At 32.5% G+C, this 25,621-nt stretch overlaps 1 protein-coding gene across 1 annotated transcript in view; it reads left to right on the top strand.

Annotated features, from left to right (window-relative positions):
- Positions 1-2,430: 2,430 nt before the first annotated feature.
- LOC129912516 (zinc finger matrin-type protein CG9776) overlaps positions 2,431-25,621 on the top strand; it is a 35,245-nt gene continuing 12,054 nt past the window's right edge. Inside the window, exons 1-5 of the mRNA XM_055990799.1 lie at positions 2,431-2,542; positions 2,627-2,807; positions 2,859-3,584; positions 8,414-8,601; positions 12,907-13,235. Coding sequence (XP_055846774.1) covers positions 2,684-2,807; positions 2,859-3,584; positions 8,414-8,601; positions 12,907-13,235 — 1,367 coding nt within the window. The 5' untranslated portion in view covers positions 2,431-2,542; positions 2,627-2,683. The remainder of the gene's footprint in view (positions 2,543-2,626; positions 2,808-2,858; positions 3,585-8,413; positions 8,602-12,906; positions 13,236-25,621) is intronic.

Below are 25,621 nucleotides of genomic sequence, written 5' to 3'. Positions count from 1 at the left end.
CTTCGTTTAAGTTTCTTTAATAGTATTTAAACAACTTATTAGAAGTTGTTATACAAGACTGAACTTATATAAGCAGTTAAATTCTGAAGCAAGCTTATTATAAGCTGTATACAAAGTAGAACCTGCGAGATTTCAATTTATAGAAGCTGTTGTGCTAGTTGGGAAGTTATCGATAATTTGTATGGGATCCATTTTAGCTCAGATAAATTTTTTCGATAATTTGTATGGGAGCTAAAATTTAGCGCGAGCAGCGTACCAGGCTTTACCAAAATCTCTCCCCTCCAAAAATAGAAGTTTTGTTTCTCCTGAAAAAATAAACTCTTCTTTGATAAATGGGAGGAAAAGAGCGCGATGTATGCAATGCACAAAGTTTTGTCTCTTTTGTAATGGCGGCTCGCGTTTGATTTGACTTTTCCTACATTTTATATTTTCTAGTGAAACCAGTAAAACCTTGATAGCCACAGCCACAGCAACATCAAAAAAATTTTTGGCTGTTCCATTTGAAGAATAAAAATAAAACCAATTTAATTTAAAAATATATAATGTTCTCAGTGTTGAGTGTTATTTGTGAAAACTATTTTCTCTAAACAATATCTACCACACAAATTCTTCGGTACGCCACAAAAATTTATTTCCACCATCAAAATGCACAGCCTCAGCCTTGTGCATTAAAAAAAAAGTAATACAAAAACAACCAACAATTGATTTGGAAAATAAAGGTATGCTGATTATAAAATTGATAAATTATAAAGTTGTTGATTTTTCTGTCTTTTAGTGGCGATCAATTCCAGACATCATTGACTGAGCTTACAGCAGCTTCAGCCTTGAGCATTAAAAAAAAAATCAAAACAAGATACAAAAACTACCACCAAAGTGCAGAATGCAGAGTATTTTTTTCTTTTTTATTTTTCTCAACTGGCCAGGCCACAGTCGCGTGCCCAAGGATCTTTTTTTTATGTATTTTGTTTTCAAAAAAAAACTATTTTGTGTTTTTCCAATAAAATATTAAATAAAAGTTGTTTAAAAGAATTGTTTGTTTGTTTTGAAGATTTTTTTATTTTCAGATGAAATTAAAATATGGATTTTAGCAGTACGGATATAAACCCATGAAAGTGCTCCAAATAAGTACTTTAAAAGTACAAGTTTCAGTGCTTTTTCTGTAGGTAAAAAAATACTGGAAAATGTACATCAGAACCACTTCCAGAAGTGCTTCGCTGATGCATTTTTGAAGTTCATTTGTCTGTACCCTTCAAGCAAGAAAACTGAGTTCAACAAAGAAACTCCGACCTCAGACCGCGAAAATCGGGCTTGCACTCACACACTTGCAACTTTTTGTGTATGAACACAAAGTCGAACGAGAACCGTGGTGAAAAATGAGAAAAGGAAAAGAAAGACAAGGCCAACAAGAGCCAAAGCGTCATTTTGTTATTTTTTGTTGAATTGTTTGGTCGCGTCGTGTCTCGTGTCGTTGTTTGTATAATGTTAGTTTATTAATTATAAACAATTTTATTAAATTATAAACAATATGGAAAACAAAAAACGTATGTTTTATATATCGCTCAAAGTGTTTGGGTTAAAATTTTGTTTCTTCTTGTGTTGTAGATGTAATCTCTAATGATGAAGAAAAATCTAGAAGGTGAAACATGCGATTGGGTATCTAAAAAAACACCAACAACAGCAGCAGCATCAAATGAAATAAAATGGAAAAAAATGTATTGTATTTTATATTGTATTTATTGTGAAAATTTCGTTTGCCAAAATAAAATAAAAAATAAAACAGTTTCAGTGAAAAAAAAAAATAAATCTTGTTCTTTTTTTGGTCGCAAATGCGAAATGTCATCCCTTTCTTATTCCTCTTTCTGGTAGGTTTTCGCTGCTCCGGCTCAGGTCCGCCTTCGGCTCCGTTTTCTCGGAATGGAGATTTTCACCACACCAATACATATGCAATCGACTTCGCGGTGATTATAATTTCCATACTAATTTGAGCCGCCTTCGGACCAGTTTCTGATCCGAAGTCGGACTCAGCTCCGCCTCAGACGGAGCGGATTCGGACCGAGGTCGGACCTGTTTGCTTGAAGGGATACTATTAATGGAGGGGAAATTTATTTCATCTTGCATGCAAGAAAGAGATAGCTGCTTCACGTATTCTTATATACAGAAAGTATATAACTGAGTTTTTTCCCGAGCTCCTATCTTTCTTCAGTGGAAAAGAAATACTTTTTTTACGTACATATTTCACCGGTTTTTTCTGTAGTTCTGCGTTTGCTGGGATACAGCTGAATTTTTTTTATTCACCTCAATAGTATCAAAGATTTTACACCGTGTTAACTATATAACGCAATTCACACACGGCCTAAGGATGTGTTTTTCTTACATCTTCTTGTTTTTGCAAAAAAGCAAACTTCCAATGCAGCCAACACTTCCAAATAAATATATTATTTGACAGTTCATTTTTCGTTCGGCTTTCATTTCAAGTGCGAAAAATCGAAACGTTTACTAAAAATTTACTTTGTTTTTACATTTTACTAATCTACTAAAAATAGTAAAAATAGCATTTAAAATTTTAACAAACACGATTTTTTTAATAAAAATAATTTTTGTTATTTGTTTTTCTTCGTTAAAATAGAAAAGTGTATACAGAAGTTTCTATTCACAAGGCCGGATCCCTTCAGAAATTTTCAACATGGAGGACGATATGATTCTCAAACAACCAGCGGATCGTCGTTTGGCTGGAGACACTAAAGATTTGCCACCTGGGCCGCCTGGAGCGGAAAACGACGATGAATACAGTGAAACAAAAAAAGAAGGTAAATAAAAATATTTGTTAATCCAGTTTAATGATTTTAAATGTTGGATAGATAAAAGCGTTGTCAAGGAGTTGTCTAAGTCTCGTCGGCGTTCACCATCTGGAAGCCCTCCTCCCTCTAAACGCAAATCACCTTCAAGAGGTCCACCGCGGTCACCTCGGGGTAGACGAACTCCATCTCCTCGTCGTCGTTTCGGTCGCAACCGTAACGATTACAGCCCAGATCGTCGTCGATTTAATGATCGCGGTCGAATGCGACGCTCGCCCTTAAGAAATCGGTCTAGAGATCGAATAGATCACCGGCGCAATGGGCGCGATCGCTTTCGAGGAAGGCGTGAAAGTCGCAGTCGTAGCCGGAGCAACAGTCCAGTTTCTAGGCGACGATGGTCACCCAAGAAAAAGCCAAGTTCACCACCGATTCCACCGCCCGGAGCACAATATAGTGTTGCTGGTCCTGGAATGTATCCGGACGCTTACACAGCATACAGTCAGTATGGCCCACCACAACAAGCCTACGGACCAGGCGATTTTGTAGCTGCACCCCCTCAGGCAGCATTTGCAACAGGATATCCACCACCACCGGCTTGGGGTGTTCCTCCAGAAAGTTACCAACAACCAAATTGGGTACCACAGCAGGAACCTATGGCTCCACCAATTTTGCAACAGCCATCGGGAGTAGTAGTGCAACAGACGGTTGCAGTTCAACCGCCTGGAACACAACAACCACCGCCAACAATTGTGGTGGAAAAGAAAAATGAATCTAACCCAACACATGACGGTATGTATTCTGATCGTTTTAAATTTTCTGGGTTACCGAAATAAATAAATAAAATATCGCTCATTTACTTGAATACTGTCATAACTCAAAATTCTGAAAAAAATACTGAATTTAAAACTCGTTTTCTAAAAAAACAGTTTTTTTTTAGTTATAACAGTGTTCAAGTAAATGAGTGATTATGTAGATAGAGAGTTAAGTTCTTTATTTTATCAATAGTCCAGCTAAATTAGTAAAGTAAATCGCATTTTTCGCGGGACACAATTTTTTTTCATGAAATGTGTTCGGGTAGGTATATCGTCTGTGTCTTTCTCTTTATCATTATGTCGAATTCCTTTCTATTTTTAGAATCGCCTAAAAAAATCGAATTTTTGGTGTTAAAAAGGAACATGAAAACAGACCGAATTCGTTTTGCGATTGTGTGTGTATCATTTAATAACAATTTTTACACGAACGTCAAACTGAAATCAGAACAATTTCTGCAAAATACAACCACAGGTTCCTTTGATCAATAATTTTGTTTATTTTCTTCGGTAATATAAATTTAATTTAATCAAAATCAATAGGAAATTGGAGATATTATTAAGATCTGAGTTAAGATGAAATAGAAGGTTAATTATTTTGGTCGTATGGTGTCGTTTTACAGAGAAAAAATTTCCTGAAGACAATTACGGGTGGAATAGTCACAGTAATTTGACTTTTTCACAAGAACTATGCCAGGAAAAAATATATTTTAACCGCACACTGTTTTTTTTTTATTTATTTCATATTTTCCGCATTAAAAATATAGGTCTTTTCAAATCAAAAGTCCCATGGAAAATTGAGCACAAATAAAAAAAACTGATTCGCTTACCGGAAGGAAGCATTTATGAGACAGCTGAACTTTTTCTAAAATTACTATAAAATAATGAAGAACAGTTCTTGATATCCCTATTTTTATTAATTGATCCGTCTGTGAGATTCACTGGGTTACCCTCTGAAAGCGGAGGCAAGTCTCCCGGGCTTGCATCACTCCATATCCGCGGGCAATACAAAAAAAACATACAATTATTTAATTATTTATCATTTGAAGGCAGTTGGGATAACTTTGCCGAAGATATTGTTATAAGACTAGGTGAAAATGGACCAGAAATGTTCAGTTTATATGTACTCCAGTCAAAGCTTCGGAAAAAAGGGCCTAACCTTGCGCACAGAGGCACTGTCAGTTTTTATTTCATGGATCGATAGGGGTATATTTAAAAGGCTTAAACCCAATTTCTCACCACCTGATCATTCTTTTTAGCGGAGTTATTCACAAAAATGCACTTTTTGGGATATTTTACTTCTAAGCTAATATCTTTGCTCCATATTGATGTAGACCAAAAAATAAACATACATTCTCTTCCTTATAATATTTTCTATCGTTGTATGTAATTTCATTGTATTTGAGTGAGTAAATACAAAATGGCAGCCATTTAAAGTCAAATTCTTGTTGTTAAAAAACACATTTTTGTCATTATTTCGGAAAAAGCTTACATATATCATGATTGACATTTTTTTAACCTATTTTGTAGCCCTATTTATGTCCTGCATTTTAAAGAAAAAATTAGCTCTTTATCACCAAAGATGCAATTGATAAATGAACGCATGCAAAATCGGTGCGTAAACGCCCAAAAATATCGTTTTTTTGGGAATAACTTGGCTTCAGAATGTCCTACGACAAAAAATAAAGCTATTAATTGTTTTTTGGCTAACAAAATAAAATACTATTGTAGTAATTAGCCCTCTACGACCCACGGGAGCCGAGTTATTATAATTCTAAGAAAGAATCATTCCGTAAGATAATTTAAAAAAATTTCCCTTGTTTATAAGTCGAATAATAGTTCCCAGTGAGAGGGGTTGTTTTCATTGTTTCTTGTTACAAGAGAATTTTTCTCATGTTTTTCGTTGGTCATTTGGAACTTTTTTAAAAAATTAATTTCTCGGCTCGTGTAGGTCGTAGAGAGCTAATTTTTTTTTTAATTGTAGATAACACTGCTCAACAAGGTTTTTGCCACAGAAACCAAAATATACTTTTCTAGTAGTTCTTGATGTGCTGAATCCGAATCTGAAGTCAGAAAATTGTTATTGGCCTTCGTTTTTGAAATATTACCGTTATAAAATGCTAAAAAACGTCATTTTGGCTGTTTTCGAGGTTCTGTTTTAATGTGGGGTAATTCATTACAAACAAATTTGTAAAGGTGATTATAAGAACAGATATTCTTCTTTCAAAAACTGTTTAAATCTTTCCGATATCTCTTTTAATGCCCGAGATATTTAAAATTTAAGTAGCGGTCTTTGAATGAGAAATAACACTGGCCAACCAAATCAAAATTTGTTTGCCACAAGAACCAAAATATACTTTTCTAGTAGTTTTCGAGGTGCTTAACTCGAATCCGCAATCAAAAAAATTCTATTAGCCTTCGTTTTTGAAATATTACCGTTATAAAATGCAAAAAAAAGTTTTTTTTTATAACGGTTATATTTCAAGAACGAAGGCTAATAGAATTTTTCTGATTGCGGATTCGAGTTAAGCACCCCGAAAACTACTAGAAAAGTATATTTTGGTTCTTGTGGCAAAAATTCTGTGATCAGTGACTTAAACTTTAGATTAAATTTAGTTTCTCTTTGGTTTATTAACTGAAACTTAAGATATCTCGAGCAATAAAAGAGATATTGGGAAAATTTAAACAGTTTTTGAAAGAAGAATATCTGTTCTTATAATCACCTTTACAAATTTGTTTGTAATGAATTACCCCACAATAAAACAGAACCTCGAAAACAGCCAAAATGACGTTTTTTAGCATTTTATAACGGTAATATTTCAAAAACGGAGGCCAATCAAATTTTTCTGACTTCAGATTCGGATTCAGCACCCCAAAAACTACTAGAAAAGTATATTTTGGTTCTTGTGGCAAAAAAAAAGTTAAATTTTGTTGACCAGTGTAATTTAAAGGACTACAACAGTATTATATTTTGTTAGCCAATACTTGCACCGTTTACAAAATAATAAGGCAAGAGTTTGCTAAACAAAAAAACGTCTTTGACTTAATATTACTTATTTTTTATTTGTTTCAACATAAAAAATAGGTACACATCAAGTTTTTTTTCTTAAAAAATATTTTATTATAGGCTTGTTTTTTCTATTACTCAGTAGCTACTCATTTTTGATTTTGTTCGCAAAACAATAATAAAAATTACACAAGTAAGTATTTGTTTTTGTTGTTTTTCGAATAAAATAAAAAAATGAGTAGCTACTGAGTTGTAGAAAAAACACGCCTTATATAATTATTTTTTAGTAGGAAGGTATTTTTAAAATTTAGTGAGATACTTGTGGTTCGTTTCTCCTCCTTTAATATTAGGTTTCAAGTTTTAGTCTCAACTCTCAAGTCTCCCCGTTTTGTTATATCGAGACGATCTGGTTTTCTTAACGTTTTCTTAGCAGCAAGTCATTTGTGACACTAAATTCGCATTCTTTCAAATATGAAGAGGGAAAGGTAGTAAAAGTTTTGTAGCATGTTTGGTTGTTTTAGGGTATTTGACCTCAGCTTCTTCAGAAACTCAAGTAATCGTTCCTCTTATGCCAAATAATGTTTGAATTGAGTCATCGTTCTTCTTGATAATCTTTGGAAATATCAGAAAGATTTACTAGCATGGGTTGTATCATCCAATTTGGGAAATCGATTTGTTTTAAATCAGAAAATCTTTCGTATCAGCCGATGCATTTTTCAAATGACCGATAGTCACATTCATAGCAGTATCAGTGACTACTTATTTTTAGCTAAGGGAAACTTTCAAAATTTTTGTTCAAAATGTATTACTGGTATAGTTCAATGATCTTTGTTTTGGCTTGAACAAGAGTTTTGTTTTTCCCTTGAAGCTCCTTAAGGGTGGAAACAGGAGAATTATAGATTTTTGGAAAAAAAGTGTAATGAACCAAAAATTTCAATTGCCCCCCTATAAATTCAAGTTGACCCCCAGTGGGGCGTGGGCCCTACGTTGGGAAACACTGTACTAGAAACACTTCAGTGCTGGAAACTAAGTCCATTGGCTGATAGAACACAAGGCATTAATACAACACGAAAAGACAAAAAAGACGAAGAACAACAACAGAGGGAGAGACATAGTTGAAAATTGTCTCATGTTATCAAACAGGTGGTTTCAGCTAAGCTGGCGATTTTAGAAAAACTGCTGAGCTGACCCTTGGGCTCGAACCCACGATGCCGGTCCTGCAGTCAAATACCTATTTCTCTGTGCCATGGCCATCTGCTTACATTTACATAATTAGTTTTTCGTGAAGCTGTTAGAACATCAACTTTATCATGATGAAGATTGCTTCTTCAACGATATAAACTTGATAACAAGCGTAAAAATGTCCTCTTAGTTACTTTGGAATGGCTGATTTGTAAATAATCTAATATTATACATATATGATATATTATTTAATGCAGGTGGAATGAGTACAAGCCCAACGGTCGGCTCAGAAGTTTTTCTAATAATCGCCAGCTTAACTGAAGCCACCTGTGCGATAACATAAGACAATTGTCAACGATATCTCCCCTCTGTGCCACGTAGTTATGTGTTATATGTGTTTCTGTTGTTCTTTCTTTCTTTGTCTTTCTCTGTTGTAGTAATGTCTTGTGCTGTATCAGCCAAATGGACTTAGTTTCCGAAGTTGCAGTGTGTCTACTGTCTAGTCTAGAAGATTTATCTTCCGATTAGATTAAAATGTAAATGTAAATGTATATTATTTAAACAAAAATCTCAGTAGCATAGCTTGGGCCATTTTTCTACCTATATCTTTTTCACTGCAGCTGTTGCACAGGAAGCTGAAAACCAACGTGATGAATTAAAAAAGCAGCGTACCAGCTATTTAAAGAAGACAGCTGCCCTAAAGAAAGAGCTTAAAGTACTCAAGGACCAGCGGAAGGACTTGATTGGGGGAACTGGATCACATAGCCCAACAACGAAAGGTTTCCTGGACGAAAACGAACGCTTGCAGGTAATTTAATAACTTAAATTTTTTATTTTCACTAAGTTTGTCAAAAACAATTATATTGTTGAAGAATTTGTCGGATTTTGATTAGCAGACCATAACTTTAATATACGTACATTTATGTATGATTTTACTTTGATATACAAACAATTGAGTGTACGCCTATATTAAATCTAATGATTCATATAAAAAAGATATCAATTATTCTAACTTTCGTAATTTTATTTATATGGATATATACATACATACATACACTATACACAATATGTACAGCTCTGTGAAAAAAAATAGCACCAACCACTTATTGTAGTTTTAAATGAAAGATTTTTTGAACAAAGAATAATTAGAATTTTATGTTACATTTTAATAACATAAGTGAATTAAGAGTAATCAAGAAACGTAAGCACTTATCCTTTATAATTAAAATTAAATAAGCTTTGCTCATCAAAATAAAAAAATACCACTTTTTTGGTGTGAAAAATAATAGCACCAGCATTCGAAATTCTTAAAAAAAAACAATTTCTTGGTAAAATAAATAAGTTTTTGATTTGGAACGATATTAATTGATTAATATCTGGTCTTAAAACCTTTATTTTTAAGTGCAGTGGTGCAACGTCGTGGCATAGAGTCCACTAATGGTTGACACCGCTGAAGTGGAATATTTCTCCATGCAGCCTGCACAGCTTCCCATAATTACAGCGTGTTTTTCGGCTTGGCTTCAAATACAGCTTTTTTACATCTGTCCAAAGATTTACGATGGGGTTCAGGTCTGTTGACTCAGCCGGACATTCCATAACCTGAACCCTTTTTCAAGCGAAAAAATCTTTTGCTAATTTGCTCAAGCTCGTTATCCTGCCGCAGGACCCACTTGAGAGTCATATTCCATTCAGCGTACTACCCTCATAATATCAACATAAATTTGAACCTCCATCATGGGTTAACTCAAAAATTAGAGACCAGTACCACTATATGGAAAGCATCCCCATGTGTTATTTTTGCGCCGCCGTCGTGCTTCAAAGGGTGTTTTGGCTCAAACTTTCTGGCCTAAAATTTCTTTGTTCATTATGCTACTACATTATCATCAATAGAGAAGACCGCAATTTGTAAAAAGGTAAAAATGCTACATGGTGCTATTATTTTTCAGAGCTGTATATGACTGCAAAGGTAGATATTTTTTTTTCTTGTTTCGACCCAACCTACATGCTCTAGCTTTTTGGCACATTCCTCCTGATTCACTCTATTATTCACATTCCTTTCGAACTTTTGTATACTCCGTTGTTAAAGTTATTAAGCTAGTATTACGGCCTGTTATAAAGTGATTTCTTTTAAGCTTTTCAAAACATTGAACTTTAAATATTTAAAAACATTGAACTTTAAATAATTAAATAAATTGCTTATATCCGAAATGACTCTATTGATAAGTTGCTCAGAAATATAGATATTCTGTGCAAAAATTATAATATAATATATATATTAGGGTGGGTCAAAAAAATCAAAAAAAATTTTTTTGATTTGGTACTCCGAAAAATCGATTGCTAGACCCCTCTAGAATATACACACCAAATATGAGCTCTTTATATTAATGGGAAGGTCCTCCGCTTTGCAATTTTCCATTTTTACATCAAGCTTCTACTAAAAAAAAATAATTTTTTTATTAATTGACTTTTTAGCAAATTTCTTTTCATATTCTTGTAGGAAATTGAACGCTCTACAAAAAAGGCCTTAGACACTTTTTTCGTTTATCTAACCGTTGAATAGATATTTGAGGTCCAAAAATCGAGAAAATCTTTAAAAATTCGTTTTTTGTTCTTAATTTTGTAACAAATTGAAAAATTATAATGATCAAACGCGCAAGACATATTCTTGTTGAAAATTGATTGCTCCACAAAAAAGGTCTTATTAACTTTTTTCATTAATCTAACCATTCTAAAGATATTCGAGGTCAAAGTTAAAAAAAAATATAAAAACATTTTATATTTTTAAAAAATTTCTAATTCACTGAAACTTCATTATTTTCAAATTAGCAAGATATATTCTTGTAGGGGCTTAAACGTTCTACAAAAAATTCCTTGGAATGAAATTGATTGCTTTAACCGTTTAGAAGAGCTCATATTTGGTGTGTATATTCTAGAGGGGTTTAGCAATCGATTTTTTGGAGTACCAATTCAAAAAAAAGAATTTCGATTTTTTTGACCCACCCTAATATATATGTATAAGAATAGTTCAATTTTAAAGTTCAAGTGACCTCAACTCCAAAGTGTTTCGCCCAGGTACGACAGTGGGCTCAACATAAAATAAGAATAGTTAATATTAATATGAAGTTAATATTTAGATAGACAGCACAACAAACTTTTTTACCCGACGATACAGAATCGTGATAGTGTGACCGACTAATCCATCGGACTATAGAAAGTCTGTTGTATGTATTAATGATGGTTGTTGCTCTGATTACAAAAACAATGGTAGGATGAAAAAATAGAATTTTTGTGATTGAGTTCATAAGGTCATATCGATGGAAAGGTCTCCTTTCTAAAAATGTAAAAAATAAAATCGAAAATTACAACAGAAATGTTCGCGAATTACATTAAAAGAAAGAGGAAAAGAGAAATAAACATTAATATTTGGAAAGTTGACTGAAAAGTTATTCAAGAAACATCTTTCTAACTCGCTTTTCATGCACACCATCTTTAATCATACCTAGAGAACAATTTTTATAAAGTTGGACATCGTCAGCATACAGAATTGATCCATGAAGGACTCCCTACATGAAAAATATTGCTGAAGCTCAAAATGAAGCTTTCAAGAATTCGACAAACGACCTTGTGCTAAAACATTTGTATTATTTTATACATGATGAACGAAGTTTTATCACATACGACGTTGTGGTTTTTTTAAAGTTTCAAATTTGATTCCTGTTTTAAGGAAGACTTTTTCATTATTTATTTTTGCTGTAGAAATCTTTCAACTTCAAATTTGCTTACTGTTTCTGAGGACGACTTTTTCATTATTAATTGTTTGCGTTAGAAATCTTTCCATTGACCCTCTGCTTTCTTCCTCTTTTGCAATGACGTTTTACATATCGTCGGTGAAACCAGAAAAGTGTGTAACTCCATTTTAGAAAATTTTATAGGAGAGCAAAAAAACAAAATCGTTTTGAAGGCATTTGTATAAGTTTTCATTTTCTAATTTGCTAATAAAATAAAAACTATGGTTTTTAAGGGGATTCTGAGTTTAAGGAACGGTAGGTATAAGGTTTGTCTAACAGATGGCATTCAAATCTAATTTTCAGAAAATTTGGAGTTACACACTTTTCTGGTTTCATCGACGATATGTAGTTATGTTCCCTCAAAATAAATATAAATGTTATTTAAAATTGGTTGTTAATTTATCTTAATAAGCAATCTTTTTTTGTTTATTATAAATCAAAACATCTTTCCTATTATATCGTCATTTAAATTATATCCTACATATTATTTATAATCTGAATACAAATACAAAATTCTTTTTTTGGTTTTTTTAAAGTTTGGTAAAAAAAATCAAAAATCTAACTTAAATTCTTCAACATTATTTTACTGTCATAATATTGCTAAAAATTGTAGCTATTTAGGACTTGGCAACCATAAATATATATTAAATATTTTTCACAGCCTATCCAATTAATTGTGGTCTATTAAGACTTAAAAAAACTAAGAATTAAAAAAAATATAATATTGCTAAGCCTGTTCACAAACCAATACCCTACAATACAATGGCGAATATGTTCCCAGGATTCAAATTTTAATATTTTTCTCTTGGTACTGAGTGTTCGCATGAAAACATTTAATTGCGACTATCTGATCGTCTTGAGAGGAAGAAGTGATTTTGGATAAGATGGAAAACCAGAAATGACGTTAGTTGCTGCAATCACCCAAATATTTGTTTAAGCTAGAGATATTTTCATGTAAATTGTCAGTTAAAAAAAGTATGCAGCATAATTTAATTGTAATCCATTCGTTGCTACTTGTTTAGTTGACAATCCATATCTCTATTAGAAATGAAAATGTATTATAGACTATTGAAAAATATTATTGTTAATTGTATTGTTCTGTAAAAATCATCACACTGAAGAGACGAAAATCACCATGAGTCTGGTTGCATAGATGATATTGGATCAGTAGCAGTTAAGCAGCCTTAAAGGGACCGTCTTCTTACACATGTTGTTGCGCAAGCAAACCACCCCTGTCCAAGCGATCAAAATAAATACAATTTTATTATAAAATATTTCTATAAATTATATTTTCTAATGAAGATATTTCTTTCACATTTGTTTAGAGTCAAATCCAGAAAAAATTAAGCACAATTGAAAATGTGATTGATATGTTGACTGGAATTATCGGAGAAGAGAATCTTTCAAAGGAAGAGGCAATTGAATCACCTAAGAAGCACTCTAAAAAAAAACGTTCTACATCGTCCTCCTCATCGGATGATAGTTCATCTTCTAATTCGTCGTCATCAAGTTCATCGTCATCGAGCTCGGAATCGGAAGATAACAGTTCGCCGGAGCGTTTGAAAAGCAAAGCTATCGAGAGCATGAAACACAAAAGAGATGTACAAGGAAAAGCTGTGACTAAAGATAAGAAAGTCAAGGATGAACTCAAAAAGTGAGTAATTTTAAAAATTAAAAGGTTAACTATCACAATATTTACAATAAATGAAGCTGCATTTAATTTACATATCGTCGGCGGAAAGCAAAATTGTTTTAAGTCACAAAAAGCAAATTTTACAAGTTCGGGTCTCATTTTCAAAAGGCTAATTACCTGTTTTTATTGTTCGATTTCCCATTAAATTATGTTATCAGACAATAACGCTTTTCAAATTCGGAAAGAGCACCCTTAAATTAGTAAAACTGCATCATTATCTCATTTTCGGTAAAAAGTGGATTTAGAACAATTTTGCTTTCCGTCGACGATATGTAATTTATAGTACAGGCCTTATGGGAGAGCTTTTTCAAAATCAATGGGACCTAACGATTGCTAAAAAGCAATTCACGAAAAATATGCCCCTGAAACACACAAGAACACCACAGACGCGCCATGGCATTGTTGTTATTTCTTTATTAAGCGAATTACATCCTCCTATGACATTTCAATAAATTAAAAATAATCACTTCACTGACAAACTCATAATATAAAACAGAATACAGTTAAAAGCAAAAAAAAATTTCTTTAATCCGCACTTCGCTTATCATTTTTTTTACCAAGGGAAAATCAAATTATTTCTGCTATCCCCTTTCCAACGACGTGGTATTCATTAAATTTTGAGGAATTTACACATGTCATGCGGTTCAGGGGCTTTAACTCCCCGAACAAGGAAAGATAAACCATTTCATTTTATTTTATTAACAAAATCGCAGGAGCCAGTTTTAAAGAAAATTATACTTTTCTGCAATTGCTTCCTTAAATATTTTTAATTGTTTTTCATTAAAAAATGCGATTTTATTGCCTTAAGCCCCTTCCAGCCAGAACCAATCGGCGACACGCGCCCCAGACATTATAAAAAAAAATTCACAGATCAGACGTTATAAATGAAAAAAAGATTAATTCAGGGTCAATCCAATACTGGGGTCGAATCACGGCACATAATTACGATCATACGTTAACGTTTTACCTATTGCTGTCTCTATTTAAACAGTAGAAAAAGAAAGAGACATAAAGCGGCCATACGTTCGGCCCCTGTTTCACTTTATTGTATCCACACACAACTTTGAATGTTAAAAAAATAATAGAAGAAAGGTTAATGTTTCTTACATAAATTTATCAATAAGTGCAAGAAATGAGCAAACATGTTTTTTTTTTATTTAATTGACATTTTTTTAGCCCTGTTCCATTGGAGGTGGTAGTTTACTACTAGTTGATGTTTTGGTTAAACTAGTACTAGCATCTAATCATGCTCTTCTTCCCGAGTAGATACCATTTGTATTTAATTCGTTAAAAGTTCGTTCCATTGAAAATCGCTAGTAAAGTACTAGTAGTACTTTGCCACCTCCCAAAGGAACAGGGCTTTTGTTGTTAATTTTTATTATTTGAAATTTGAGAGTACGCTCTGTCTGTTTCGTAAGAAAAAATCGTCCTGTTTTTTTCACACGACTACTGTCTGATTTTTCGTATTAAAAAAGTGAAAAAAGAAGTATCATACGGCACAGTACCTACACAAAATAACGTAATATCACAGATAATATAGTTACATAGATATCGCATCCAGTAAAAATGACCACTTTTTGTATCCCTTATTTTCAAGAGATTTGTTATAGTCAAACCTTGCAACCAAATTCAACAGAAAAAATCAAACAACAAGAACAAGATCCATCTACAAACGCTACCTTGCAAGTTGCATTCGAAAGATTCAAACATTTCCTTTTTGCCATTCCTTTTCGTGTGCCAACACAACTTTTAACTGTGCACGTAGTTTTTTGACAGCCAAGAACCAACCTTGTTTTTCTTTTCTCTCTTTTAAAGCGGTTGAGCGAACGACTTATTTCATTGATGGGATGAGGCATGAGGATGGATGGTGTGCGTGTGATGATGGCTTTGTTTTGTCTTGTGTTTTTTTTTCAATTTTAAATTCATTTTTATTTTTCATCATCTTAAAACTATCTTAAAGCTAGACCAAAATTCATAAAAACTAGCCTACTTATCAATTACTTACAACTTACTTACTGGCCCTATACGGGCACTCTAACTTATTCTTCATTTTTCTTAATACTAATGCCTTTCGGCCTTAAAACTAATTTAATTCAAATAGTATTTCAAGGTTTTATTTTTTCCAAGAAATAATTTCTAAAAAAAACTTGGATTCTGATCATTTTTTTGTTTATTTTAAAACTTAAAAACTAATTAAAACTACTTAAAAACTAATTAAAACTACTTAAACTACTTAAAAACTAATTAAAACTACTTAAAAACTAATTAAAACTACTTAAACTACTTAAAACTACTTAAAAACTAGAACAGCCACAGCAGGCAATTTTTTATTCTTTTGTATTTTTTTGTATTTTTTTTTGTATTTTTTGTATTTTTTTTGTGCCACCCCGACTGTCCCTACTTAAAACTAAACACCTAAAACTATGTAAGCCGGCCAAGGCATAAAAACAAAGACCACTTTAACTATTTACACTATTATGAAACCACCAAAACTGGTTCTCCTGCTTTACCCTGTCTCTTCGGTCCCGATCGGACACAGTCCTATTGAACCGAAGACGCCCTTCTCCGCCTAGTGCGAGGATGTCCTCGTCATACAGCAGTCGCCTGTCCTGTGATTAGCGGAACTGCCAATCTATCCTGTACAAGCCCCCGACTATCTAAATAGAGGAATGCCTCAGGCGGAATATAGCCGCTTAAACACACACTCTTGAAGTATTCGTCGTTAGAGTAGTAAGCCCCAAAAATGTAGCTATTTGAAGAGCCCATCGCTCTTGAAACATGGCCACGAACAAGCTTCAGCATAAAGTTATCAATTCTATTTATGTTGGCCCTATTGTATAAAACCTCATTGGAATAATAATGCGTGTATTCAGATTCGGGTGTTCTGTGCAGACCAAGGCAACTTCTAAGACACTGCCTCTCAAATTACGCATTCATGGTCAGAACAAAGAATTTAGCTTCAATTTCAAATCAATTTCTCCCCTTAAGATTGAACTTCAGAGTACTGTTAGGCAGAAAATTTATTATTTTATCTATAATATGTATCTATACTAGTATAATATTTATACATTGCGTTACATTAGGTTGTTAAAAGCAGAGATCAGAAATAAATCTCAACCTTTTGAAAGGTTCCTTAATAACTCTTATTTGTCGCCATTTTCAATAAAGGTCATAAAATAACCTTTATTTTTAAAAAAGAAAAATTCAAGGTCTGAGATAAACCTTTATTTTGTATTTTTTTATGTTTCGGTCAACCACTGAGATTTATCGCTGAGAAAAAAAAATAAATCTCATCTGCAAGCAAATGTATCAATTCCTAGAGACATGGGAGTGGTGCCATATGAAAGCTTATATTCTCAGCTACCCGATAGTGATATAATCGGGTTTTGGATTTTTTTTTCAAAATTCCGAGAAAATCGCGTTTGAAAGTTTGGGTAATTTATTTTTTCGAAAAATTCCAGAATCTTTGAACGCTCCTGGAAGCTAAACCGCTTGAGAGCAATTTTTGGGAGTGATGCCAAATGATAGCTTGTGTCATGAGCCTAGGCTTTGCACATTGTCAGATTTTTAAAAAATCATCTTCCATGTTAAACCGCCACATCATGCCTATTTTTTCAGAATCGGGCTTAACTTTTTTTTACCTTTAAGTTCTCCTGGTTTGAGAACGCGTGCACCTACAGGGACGGAAGTGGTACCCAAATGTAGGTTAGAGTCCTCGCTACCTTTTGGCATCAAAATTTTTTTTTTAATTTTTTTCACAATTCCGAGATATAGCCGTTTGAAGTTGGGCGTGCGAATTAAAACGGATCTGGAAGCTGAACGCTTTAACCTAGATATTAGAACATCGGTCTCCTGAAATTGCATTGGCTGTGCTTGTAGTCCCAGCGACTCAAATCACAGTGGAAAACACATTTTCATCTTTAGATTTTACTTTAAACGAAAAGAGATATAATCTTGGGTCTAAAGAACTTTGAGAGTCTATTTAGTTCATACATAATTTAATACATAAACTTAGAAAAAACATCCTTTTCATTTTTATTTTTGCAATATAAAAACATTCTTGACATATTCGACATTTTCCTTTGAATTGAACATTTTTGATTTATTTTCAGCGAAAACGGTTAAAGGTTGACATTTTCCATTTATTTTCTTGTAAAAATCTCAACCGATAACCTTTATATTTGATTTTTAAAAATCAAACCTTAACCGAAACTATTTAAAGTAATGTGGTAACTCTCAGAGAGAAACCGAGTGAAAATAAAGGTTGACTGTTATTTCTGGTCTCTGGTTAAAAGTGGAAATATGTATGTATGTAGATGGTATGTATCTTAAGTATGTATCTTAAAATTATTGGTTCTCAAAAGCATACAAAAAATTTTACTTGATAACCATGTTATCCTTATGGTTAAGAAAAATATGTGTTTCTTTTTTTGTTTTTTTTATTTTTTTTTATTTTTAACTCTCGTTCTTAAATTAGTTCATTATCTTTTGTTTAAATTTTTTTTTTACTTATCTTTTACTAATAAATGGTTTAATTCTAACTAAGTGATGTTTAATTTAGGTGAGTCGATTAAAAGAAAAAAGGGAGAACCCCAACTCCAAGCAAAACAAATAAAAAATGTCAATTTTTTTCAATTTTAATTAACAAGACTTACCTACATGTAATCCGCATCCAATGTGGTGCACCGCCTTGGACGATGAATGCTATAAAAAAAAATTAACTGAACCGAAATGTTTTGTTTTGAATTTTTTTTTTGATTCCCTTTTTAATTAAATTAATAAGCTTTTTCTCTGTTTTTTTTTTCATTTTATTTTATAAATTACACTCTTCTTTCACATATTCTTTTTTTTTCTCTTTATAATTTCACTATATACCTTTTCAACCTTTCTTTTTCTTTCAAAAACCACATTTACATATTTACAATGTTTAGATTTCTCTCTTTTTTTTATATTTGTAACTTTATTTTAATTTAAAATTATTTTTTTGTTACACAAAAACACAACAAACACTTCATGGTATAAAAAGAGAAGGTATGATCATTAGAAAAAACTCAGTATCGAGTACTGTCAAAACTTATGGCTACTTAAGGTTTTGACAGCCCAGCCCATTGAAATTGTTGTTGTAAACAAATTTGTCTTTGAAATTGTTGTTGCTTTTGACTTTGCCAAATGCCAAACGTCAAAACCTTATTACCCCATTTTGTAAGATGGCGGCTCTAATGATCATATCTTGTCTTTTTATACCATGAAACACTTTACGTACACGAGGATTGGGGTTTTACAACACACAAGGTAGGGTTATATAGAGGAACACGGAGGACATTCTATTACGCAGGGTTTTTTTTTTTTAATTAAATTGTAAATTGGGTTTAGTAAATTTTAGGGGTTTTAGAGTGCAGGTTTTATTTAAACGCTCTTTTTACTTTATTTGTTTTTTTTTATTAGCAGGTAAGTTTTAGAGGCTTTAGATGTAGGTTTTTTTTAACACTCTTGTTCCTTTATTCTTTTTTTTTTATTAGCAGGTATAAATTTTAGAGGTTTTAGATATAAGTTTTTTAAACACTCTTTTTACTTTCGACCCGCACTACTAAAATCGGCCAATTGACTCCGTCCCGACAACAGCAGAAGAAACGAAACCTCTTTCTTTTTTTTTTTTTTTTTTGATTATGTTAGGCCGTGTTAAATAGTTAACACCGTGTAAAATTTTTGACACTATTGAGGTGAATAAAAAATTTTCAGCTGTTAAAAATTTATTGGGCTCTGGGACCTGGTTAAATTTGAGTTAATTTTTTTTTGCAGATGGTTTTGTTTTGTTTTTTTTTTTATTAAGGCCGTGTGTGAATTGCGTTAAATAGTTAAATTCGTGTTAAATTTTTGACACTATTGAGGTGAATAAAAAATTTTCAGCTGTTAAAAATTTATTGGGCTCATTGACCTGGTTAAATTTGAGTTAAATTTTTTTTGCAGATGGTTTTTTTTTTTTTTTTTTTTTTTATTAAAAAGGCAAAAAAAAAATTTTAAACAATAATTTTTTTTTGAAATTTTTTTGTTCACCTCAATAGTGTGAAAAATTTAACACGAATTTAACTATTTAACGCAATTCACACACGGCCTAAAAAGGAGTTTCATGGCAGAAAAGAGGCAGAGAAAAATATTAAACAATAAGCCATACAGCTGAAATTTTTTTGTTCACCTCAAAAGTGTCAAAAATTTTACACGGTGTTAACTATTTAACGCAATTCACACACGGCCTTACTATGTATGTAAAATTTTCAGTGGCCTGAGAATCCCACTTGATCAACGGTACACTTAGACTCTATAATCCCGCTTCCCGCTGCATAAGTGCACAATTCTTGGCTTCTGCTGTTGCCGGGCATAGTTACATATTATTATGTACTATTTTTTTTGTTTCTCTTAAATTTTAAGCAATAAATGTAATAGGGTGGCTTAATTTTTAGTACTGGGTTTCTTTTTTTTTATCATTTATATATTACCCATATTATTATATATATTTTTATTAGTTTTATATTTGTTTGTTTTTTTCTTTTGTTTTTTTTTTTTTTGTATTGTTTATTAAATTTTTTTTTGTTTTTGTTTTAAATTATTATTATTATTACAAATTCTTTATTTGATCAAAACTCGAAATACATTTTTAAAATTATATAAGAACATTAGCATGGCAAAAAATATATTTGCCGTCTACCTGAAAATTGACATTTATCGAGAATAAAAAAAGAAAGTTTAAGATTAGATATAATAATTTTATAAAAAGATTATGTAGACAATTGAATAAATAGATTGAATTTAAATAAGCATAATATCCAAGTTTATAATATATATTTCCTCGTTACATCTTAGATAAAGATACATAAGTATACATATATTTAAAAATTTAAATTTACTCTAAAAAACTGTTTCGGTAATCTAAGGCATGATCAATAAAATTGTAAAGGTCCTCCCAATCCCACTCTTCGTTTAAAATTTTTTTCGCTTCCTGGTGATTGAGAAAGCTTTTTGAAAAATAAAGTCTTCGAAGTTCTTGTAGAATTGGACAAACGACTAAAAAGTGGTTGACATCTTCGATTTCATTTCGATTGCAGAGGTTACACCTGTGATTATCATTTCTGTTTTGTTTGTATTTCAGATTTAGCATCTCAGTTCTTGCTTTTAACAAAGTACCTATTTGATTTGCAGAAAGATTACTATTAAAATAATTGTTTACAAACAAAGTGTAATTGAGTTGCTTATAGACCAATCTGCTTGGTGAGGTTCGAGCCCTATTCATGAAATTGAGATACAATGAATCATCAACCAATGCAATACATTCATAAAACCTACCTTTCCAATTAGCAAGAGTAGTTGTACTAAGGTTTAGATTAAATCCGTGTGCATTTGCTATTTCATACCATTCTTTAAACGGCGATAAATTCCTTCGGAATGCGAAATCCATCATTTGCTTATGAAGATTTTCATTTGACCTTTGCATTACTTTTACTATGTAATCGGCATTAAATTTAAGATTTTTTAGAAAAATCGGAGGGATACCTGGATCCACATGTATAGCGTAAGTTGGTGTATAATTTGGAAGTTTTAATATTCGTTTAAAAAAGAAGCGTTGCACTACCTCAAATTCATCGAGATCTTGGTAACCAAAAACTTGACTGGCATAGCAAAAGCATGAGTTTATAGTAGCTTCAAAAACTCTAACAGCCATATTTATAAAAGAATTTTAAAGGTTGTTTAACGTTAAACAACCTCTAAATAGCTTTTAAGTACAAAATGTGTATTTATAAAGAATTTACACATTTAAGCAACGTTGCTTAACGATTGCTTAACTTAAACGCCATTCACCGCGTTTAGAGCTTGCTTAGAGCCATTTTAAGATTGATTTGATCACATATGAATTATTACTAAGATCGTGAGCTCAGTATCATGTTATTAATTTATCTAGGGTGTGGGGTGAAGACTTCATTTTGGTTTGAAATGAAATTATTCCCTAAAAGGAGCTTGAATTTTAAATTAAAATTAAAGAATTAAAGAATGTTAAAAAAAATTAAAATGGCTAGTACAAATGAAAAAAATCAATGCCGTCTGGCGACGAAAGCAAACTCATTGTCAACGACCTAATCTTTTTTTTTTTTTTGCGCAGTCAAGGAAATTCGATTATAAATACAAATTTTAGCAACGTTGCTTAAAGGCGAATTAAATATTTAAGCAAGCTTAATTAAACAACCTTTGAGAACCAATTTAAGCAAATCTAATAAATACCGCTGTAAATTTAGCTGAGCTGTTTTAAATTATAAAATGGCATTTGAAAAATTATAAATTGATAAATACCAAATTTTCTTTGTGCTTCTCATCGAAAAATGGTCAAATTTTGTGCTGGTCAAATTTTGGCTGAATTCATAAACGCATCACTGCTTTTGCATCACAACTTTTCGTATGGAAAGAAAACCCTACATTGCCTACAAAGCGTCACTTTTGCACCAGAAATATTTTTTATGCGTTAATGAACCCAACCGTTATCATACGGGCTTTTTTTAAGTACTTCATTACACAAATATGCATTTAAAAAAAAAAAACAATTTCGATTTTTTTTTTTCAAAATTTGAAAAAAACGATTTTTTTAAAAAGCTTTATTTAAAAACAAAATAAAATAAATTATATTGGCCTTACAAAAAAGTATAGCACATCATTGTAAGTCTAACCGTTGATTTTTTATAAATTTTTTAATAAAAAAAAAATAAATCAATCAAAAAAACATTAAATTCGTTTTTCAAATGAAAAAAAATCTTTAAATGAAATCGAGCTCCAAAAAAGATGCATTTTAAAAAACTATTTGTTTTATAAATAAATTTTTGATTTTAAAATAAAGTTGGTATGCCATTTAGTAGAAACTATTAATCACCACCTAAAACCAAAATTTAAAAAAATGTCTCGTTTTCGAAAATTCGATTTTTAAAAAAACAATTTTCAATTTTTTTTCTTAATCCAAAATTTGTTTTTTTCAAAACTTAATTTTTAAAAAAATTCGTTGAAATTAAGCAAATCGTTTGGGAAAAAATCAGATTGAAAAAAAAAAAACGGTTCTATGGCAGGTACCGGTAAAAAAACTTTTTTCATAAAAAGATAGACCTTGTCTAAGAACTAATACTTGAATTTTTTTTTATCAAAATCGTAGGAGCCGTTTTTGAGAAAATTAACCTTTACCAAAATTGGTACATGAGAGAAGTCGTTAGTTTTGGCCCTGTTAAATTAATTCCAAAAAACCCTCTGTACATGATTCAAAAACTGCTACATAGATACCAAGTTTGAAGTGGATCGGGCCATCCGTTTAGGCTGTAGCTCCTTATACAGACCGACAGACATTCTGACGGGCAGACGGACTTTCGAGACCCACTTTATTCGCATTCTCTATTGTCGTAATATCATGGAAAATTGTTATCTCACCTTTTTTTTACGAATGCATAACTTGTTATATAGTAACCTAGATGCTGTTGTACCCTTTCTAGAGCGGCCCATAGACACGACGCTTGTGTGAACACTTGTGCGCCCATTTGTGTGTACACAGCACAACAGACTGCATACCAATCATCGCACCGACACCAAAAATCAAAAAGTTTTGATTTTAGTTGCTCCGGTGTGCACGCAAGTGTGGTGTCTATGGGCCGCTTAAGACGGAAAAATTTGTGTCGATGTTTACCGACACTTTACTTCAAATTGATTTTAATTCATATAGTCCACTAAACATAAACAAATTATGAATTTATTTCATTATTTAGTTTAATTCTTCTTAAAAAGAAAAAAGTACCCCAGAGTAAATTTTTTGTACCCTTTTGTGGGGTGAAGGAACACGAAACATTGAAAAGTGCAAAAATAAGTAGGTACTAAAAGGGTACTCTCATTGGAGTGAAGGAAAACGACATAAGTTAAATATTTGGAAAATTGCTCCTTTTGAAACAGATTTCCCCGTTAAGTAGAGGGAAATATATCCCTCTCCCATACGATTTTTTTCTTGTTTCAACCCACCCTTCACGCTCTAGATTTATGGGACATTGCTGGTGAATCACCCTGTATATATAATATTCACTATTTTATTGTACAGTTGTATTCTGGCATACGCCGTGTAAAGGCGTGTGAAAGAGATAAACCACATAGTGTCAAATCTAAGCACGTGTTCTTTCTTTGAAAACCAAATAATTTATTCATATTTTGATTTCCTTCTACGCTTTGTAATAACAATTAAATTCCTAGCAAATAAGTGACATCAAAATGAGAGGGGGTCGCGACCCCTCAAAACAAAACCGGTATATAGAGCTAGACCATGAAGTCTCTCTTAGCCGGTACTCCAAAAATAAACGCAAAAAAAAAGATCAAGAAGATTACCCAGAAATGCCTACATATACTCGTATTACCAACGATGATAATATACCTCGCTTTATTATAATCTCGGGATTGGAAAAAAACGGTGACAACTTTAAGCCCCTCGCGTCCTATAACCCCTTCCAAATAAATCGCGGTATGGAATACATATCAAAAGAAATTTTAGAGGTTAAACCCATGCGCTCGGGCGACCTCTTGGTCAAAGTCTCATGTCTTTCCGTGGCAGAACAGTTCCTAAAGGCAAAATACATCGACTCAATCCCAGTGAAAATTTTATCCCACACATCGCTCAATTCTGTTCAAGGAAGAATATATTCCAAACTCATTATAAATATATCTGAAGAGGAACTCCTCAAGAGCTCAAAGAACATAAAGTTATCGAAGTTAAAAAAGTACTTAGGAAAGATAAAGACAACTTAATCCCTACAGGCGGTGCGATTTTAACTTTCTACTTAATTCGGCATCCAACAGACATAAAAATCGGATATTTGAGCTGCAAAGTCGATGAGTACGTAGCGAATCCAATGCGGTGCCTTCATTGTCAAAAATTAGGACACACAAAAAAATGGTGTACAAATGCACAGATTTGTAAAGAATGTTGCCACCCCCACCACATGATGAATGTACTAGAGTTTATTGTGTCAACTGTAAGGATGAATCCCACACTTCCTACGATCCTGCCTGCCCCTCTTTTCTGCGACACAAGTCAGTTAATAAAATCAAATCTACGCGGCGTTGTACAGTACGTGAAGCTTGGCAAATTTTCAACGACAATCCCTCTTTACACATGATACCTGCACCAACAAAAAACCCTTTCGTAAAACCCTCCATAGCCGTCATAATCAAAAATCAAATTTCGAAGCAAAACAACCAACCAGCGCAGTCTACAAATGAAAAAAACTCCATCTCAACTTCTCAAATAAATACTGAACCCTCTATATCTAACACTAATTTAAATTCTAATGTAAATAGTAAAATAAATACAATAGAAAAGATCGTTCATTCCGACATTAATACAGAAAATTCATCAAAATCTACACAACCCACACCAACACCCTCTATACAACTAAAAAAAAATCCTCTTCCTCCTTCAAATAATTCTAACACACAAATAAATATTTCAACCTCTACTACCTCTATTAACTCTCAACCTGCATCCCCGGCATCAACCAGCACCTCAACAACCCCCAACACATCACCCATCTCTTTTCTATCAAAAACCCTCTTAAACTCACCGCAGAACACAACTAGTAAACAAGGTATTGCAATTCTTATCAAAAATAATATTCCACATAAACAAATCAACATTAATTCTAACATCTTAGCTCTAGCTGTTGAAATTAATTTGGGACTTAAATTTACTCTTGTTAACATATACATCCTACCGAAACAAACATTTACAAGTCATGACCTCGAAAGCATAGTCAATCAAATAAACACACCTATTTTGCTTACCGGCGATGTCAATTCGTGGAATGTTATTTGGGGTTCCCCGACTACTAACCAAAGAGGTTCCATTATAGAGGATTTTTTTTACTAAAAACAAACCTTATGCTACTAAACAACGGTTCTCCTACGCATTTTTCCACCCACGGGACTTTCACTCATATCGACATAACTTCATGCTCACCAACAATCTTCCCTTACTCATCTTGGAATACCCTAGACGATCTCTATAATAGTGATCACTACCCTATTATTTATACACTTAATAAAAACACCGGCAATGAATCAATTCCTCCACCTTCTCCTAAATTCAAAACGGACTTGGCGACTGGAACAAATTTCAATCAATCGTCGAGAGTTGGTTCTTAAACAAGGACTTATCAACTAATGTCAATAAAGAAGCCGCCTTGTTTCAAAAAGGCATTCGATATGCCGCCAACCACTCAATACCTCAAAGTCATCCAATAACAACAAAAAAACAAGTCCCATGGTGGAGCCCTACTTTAAAAGCCCTAAGG

Source organism: Episyrphus balteatus, chromosome 2, assembly GCF_945859705.1.
Source record: "Episyrphus balteatus chromosome 2, idEpiBalt1.1, whole genome shotgun sequence".
In the NCBI taxonomy this organism is placed as follows: domain Eukaryota; kingdom Metazoa; phylum Arthropoda; class Insecta; order Diptera; family Syrphidae; genus Episyrphus; species Episyrphus balteatus.
The sequence above is the reverse complement of the archived record's forward strand: the minus strand, read 5'-3'. Positions and strand labels throughout refer to the sequence as shown.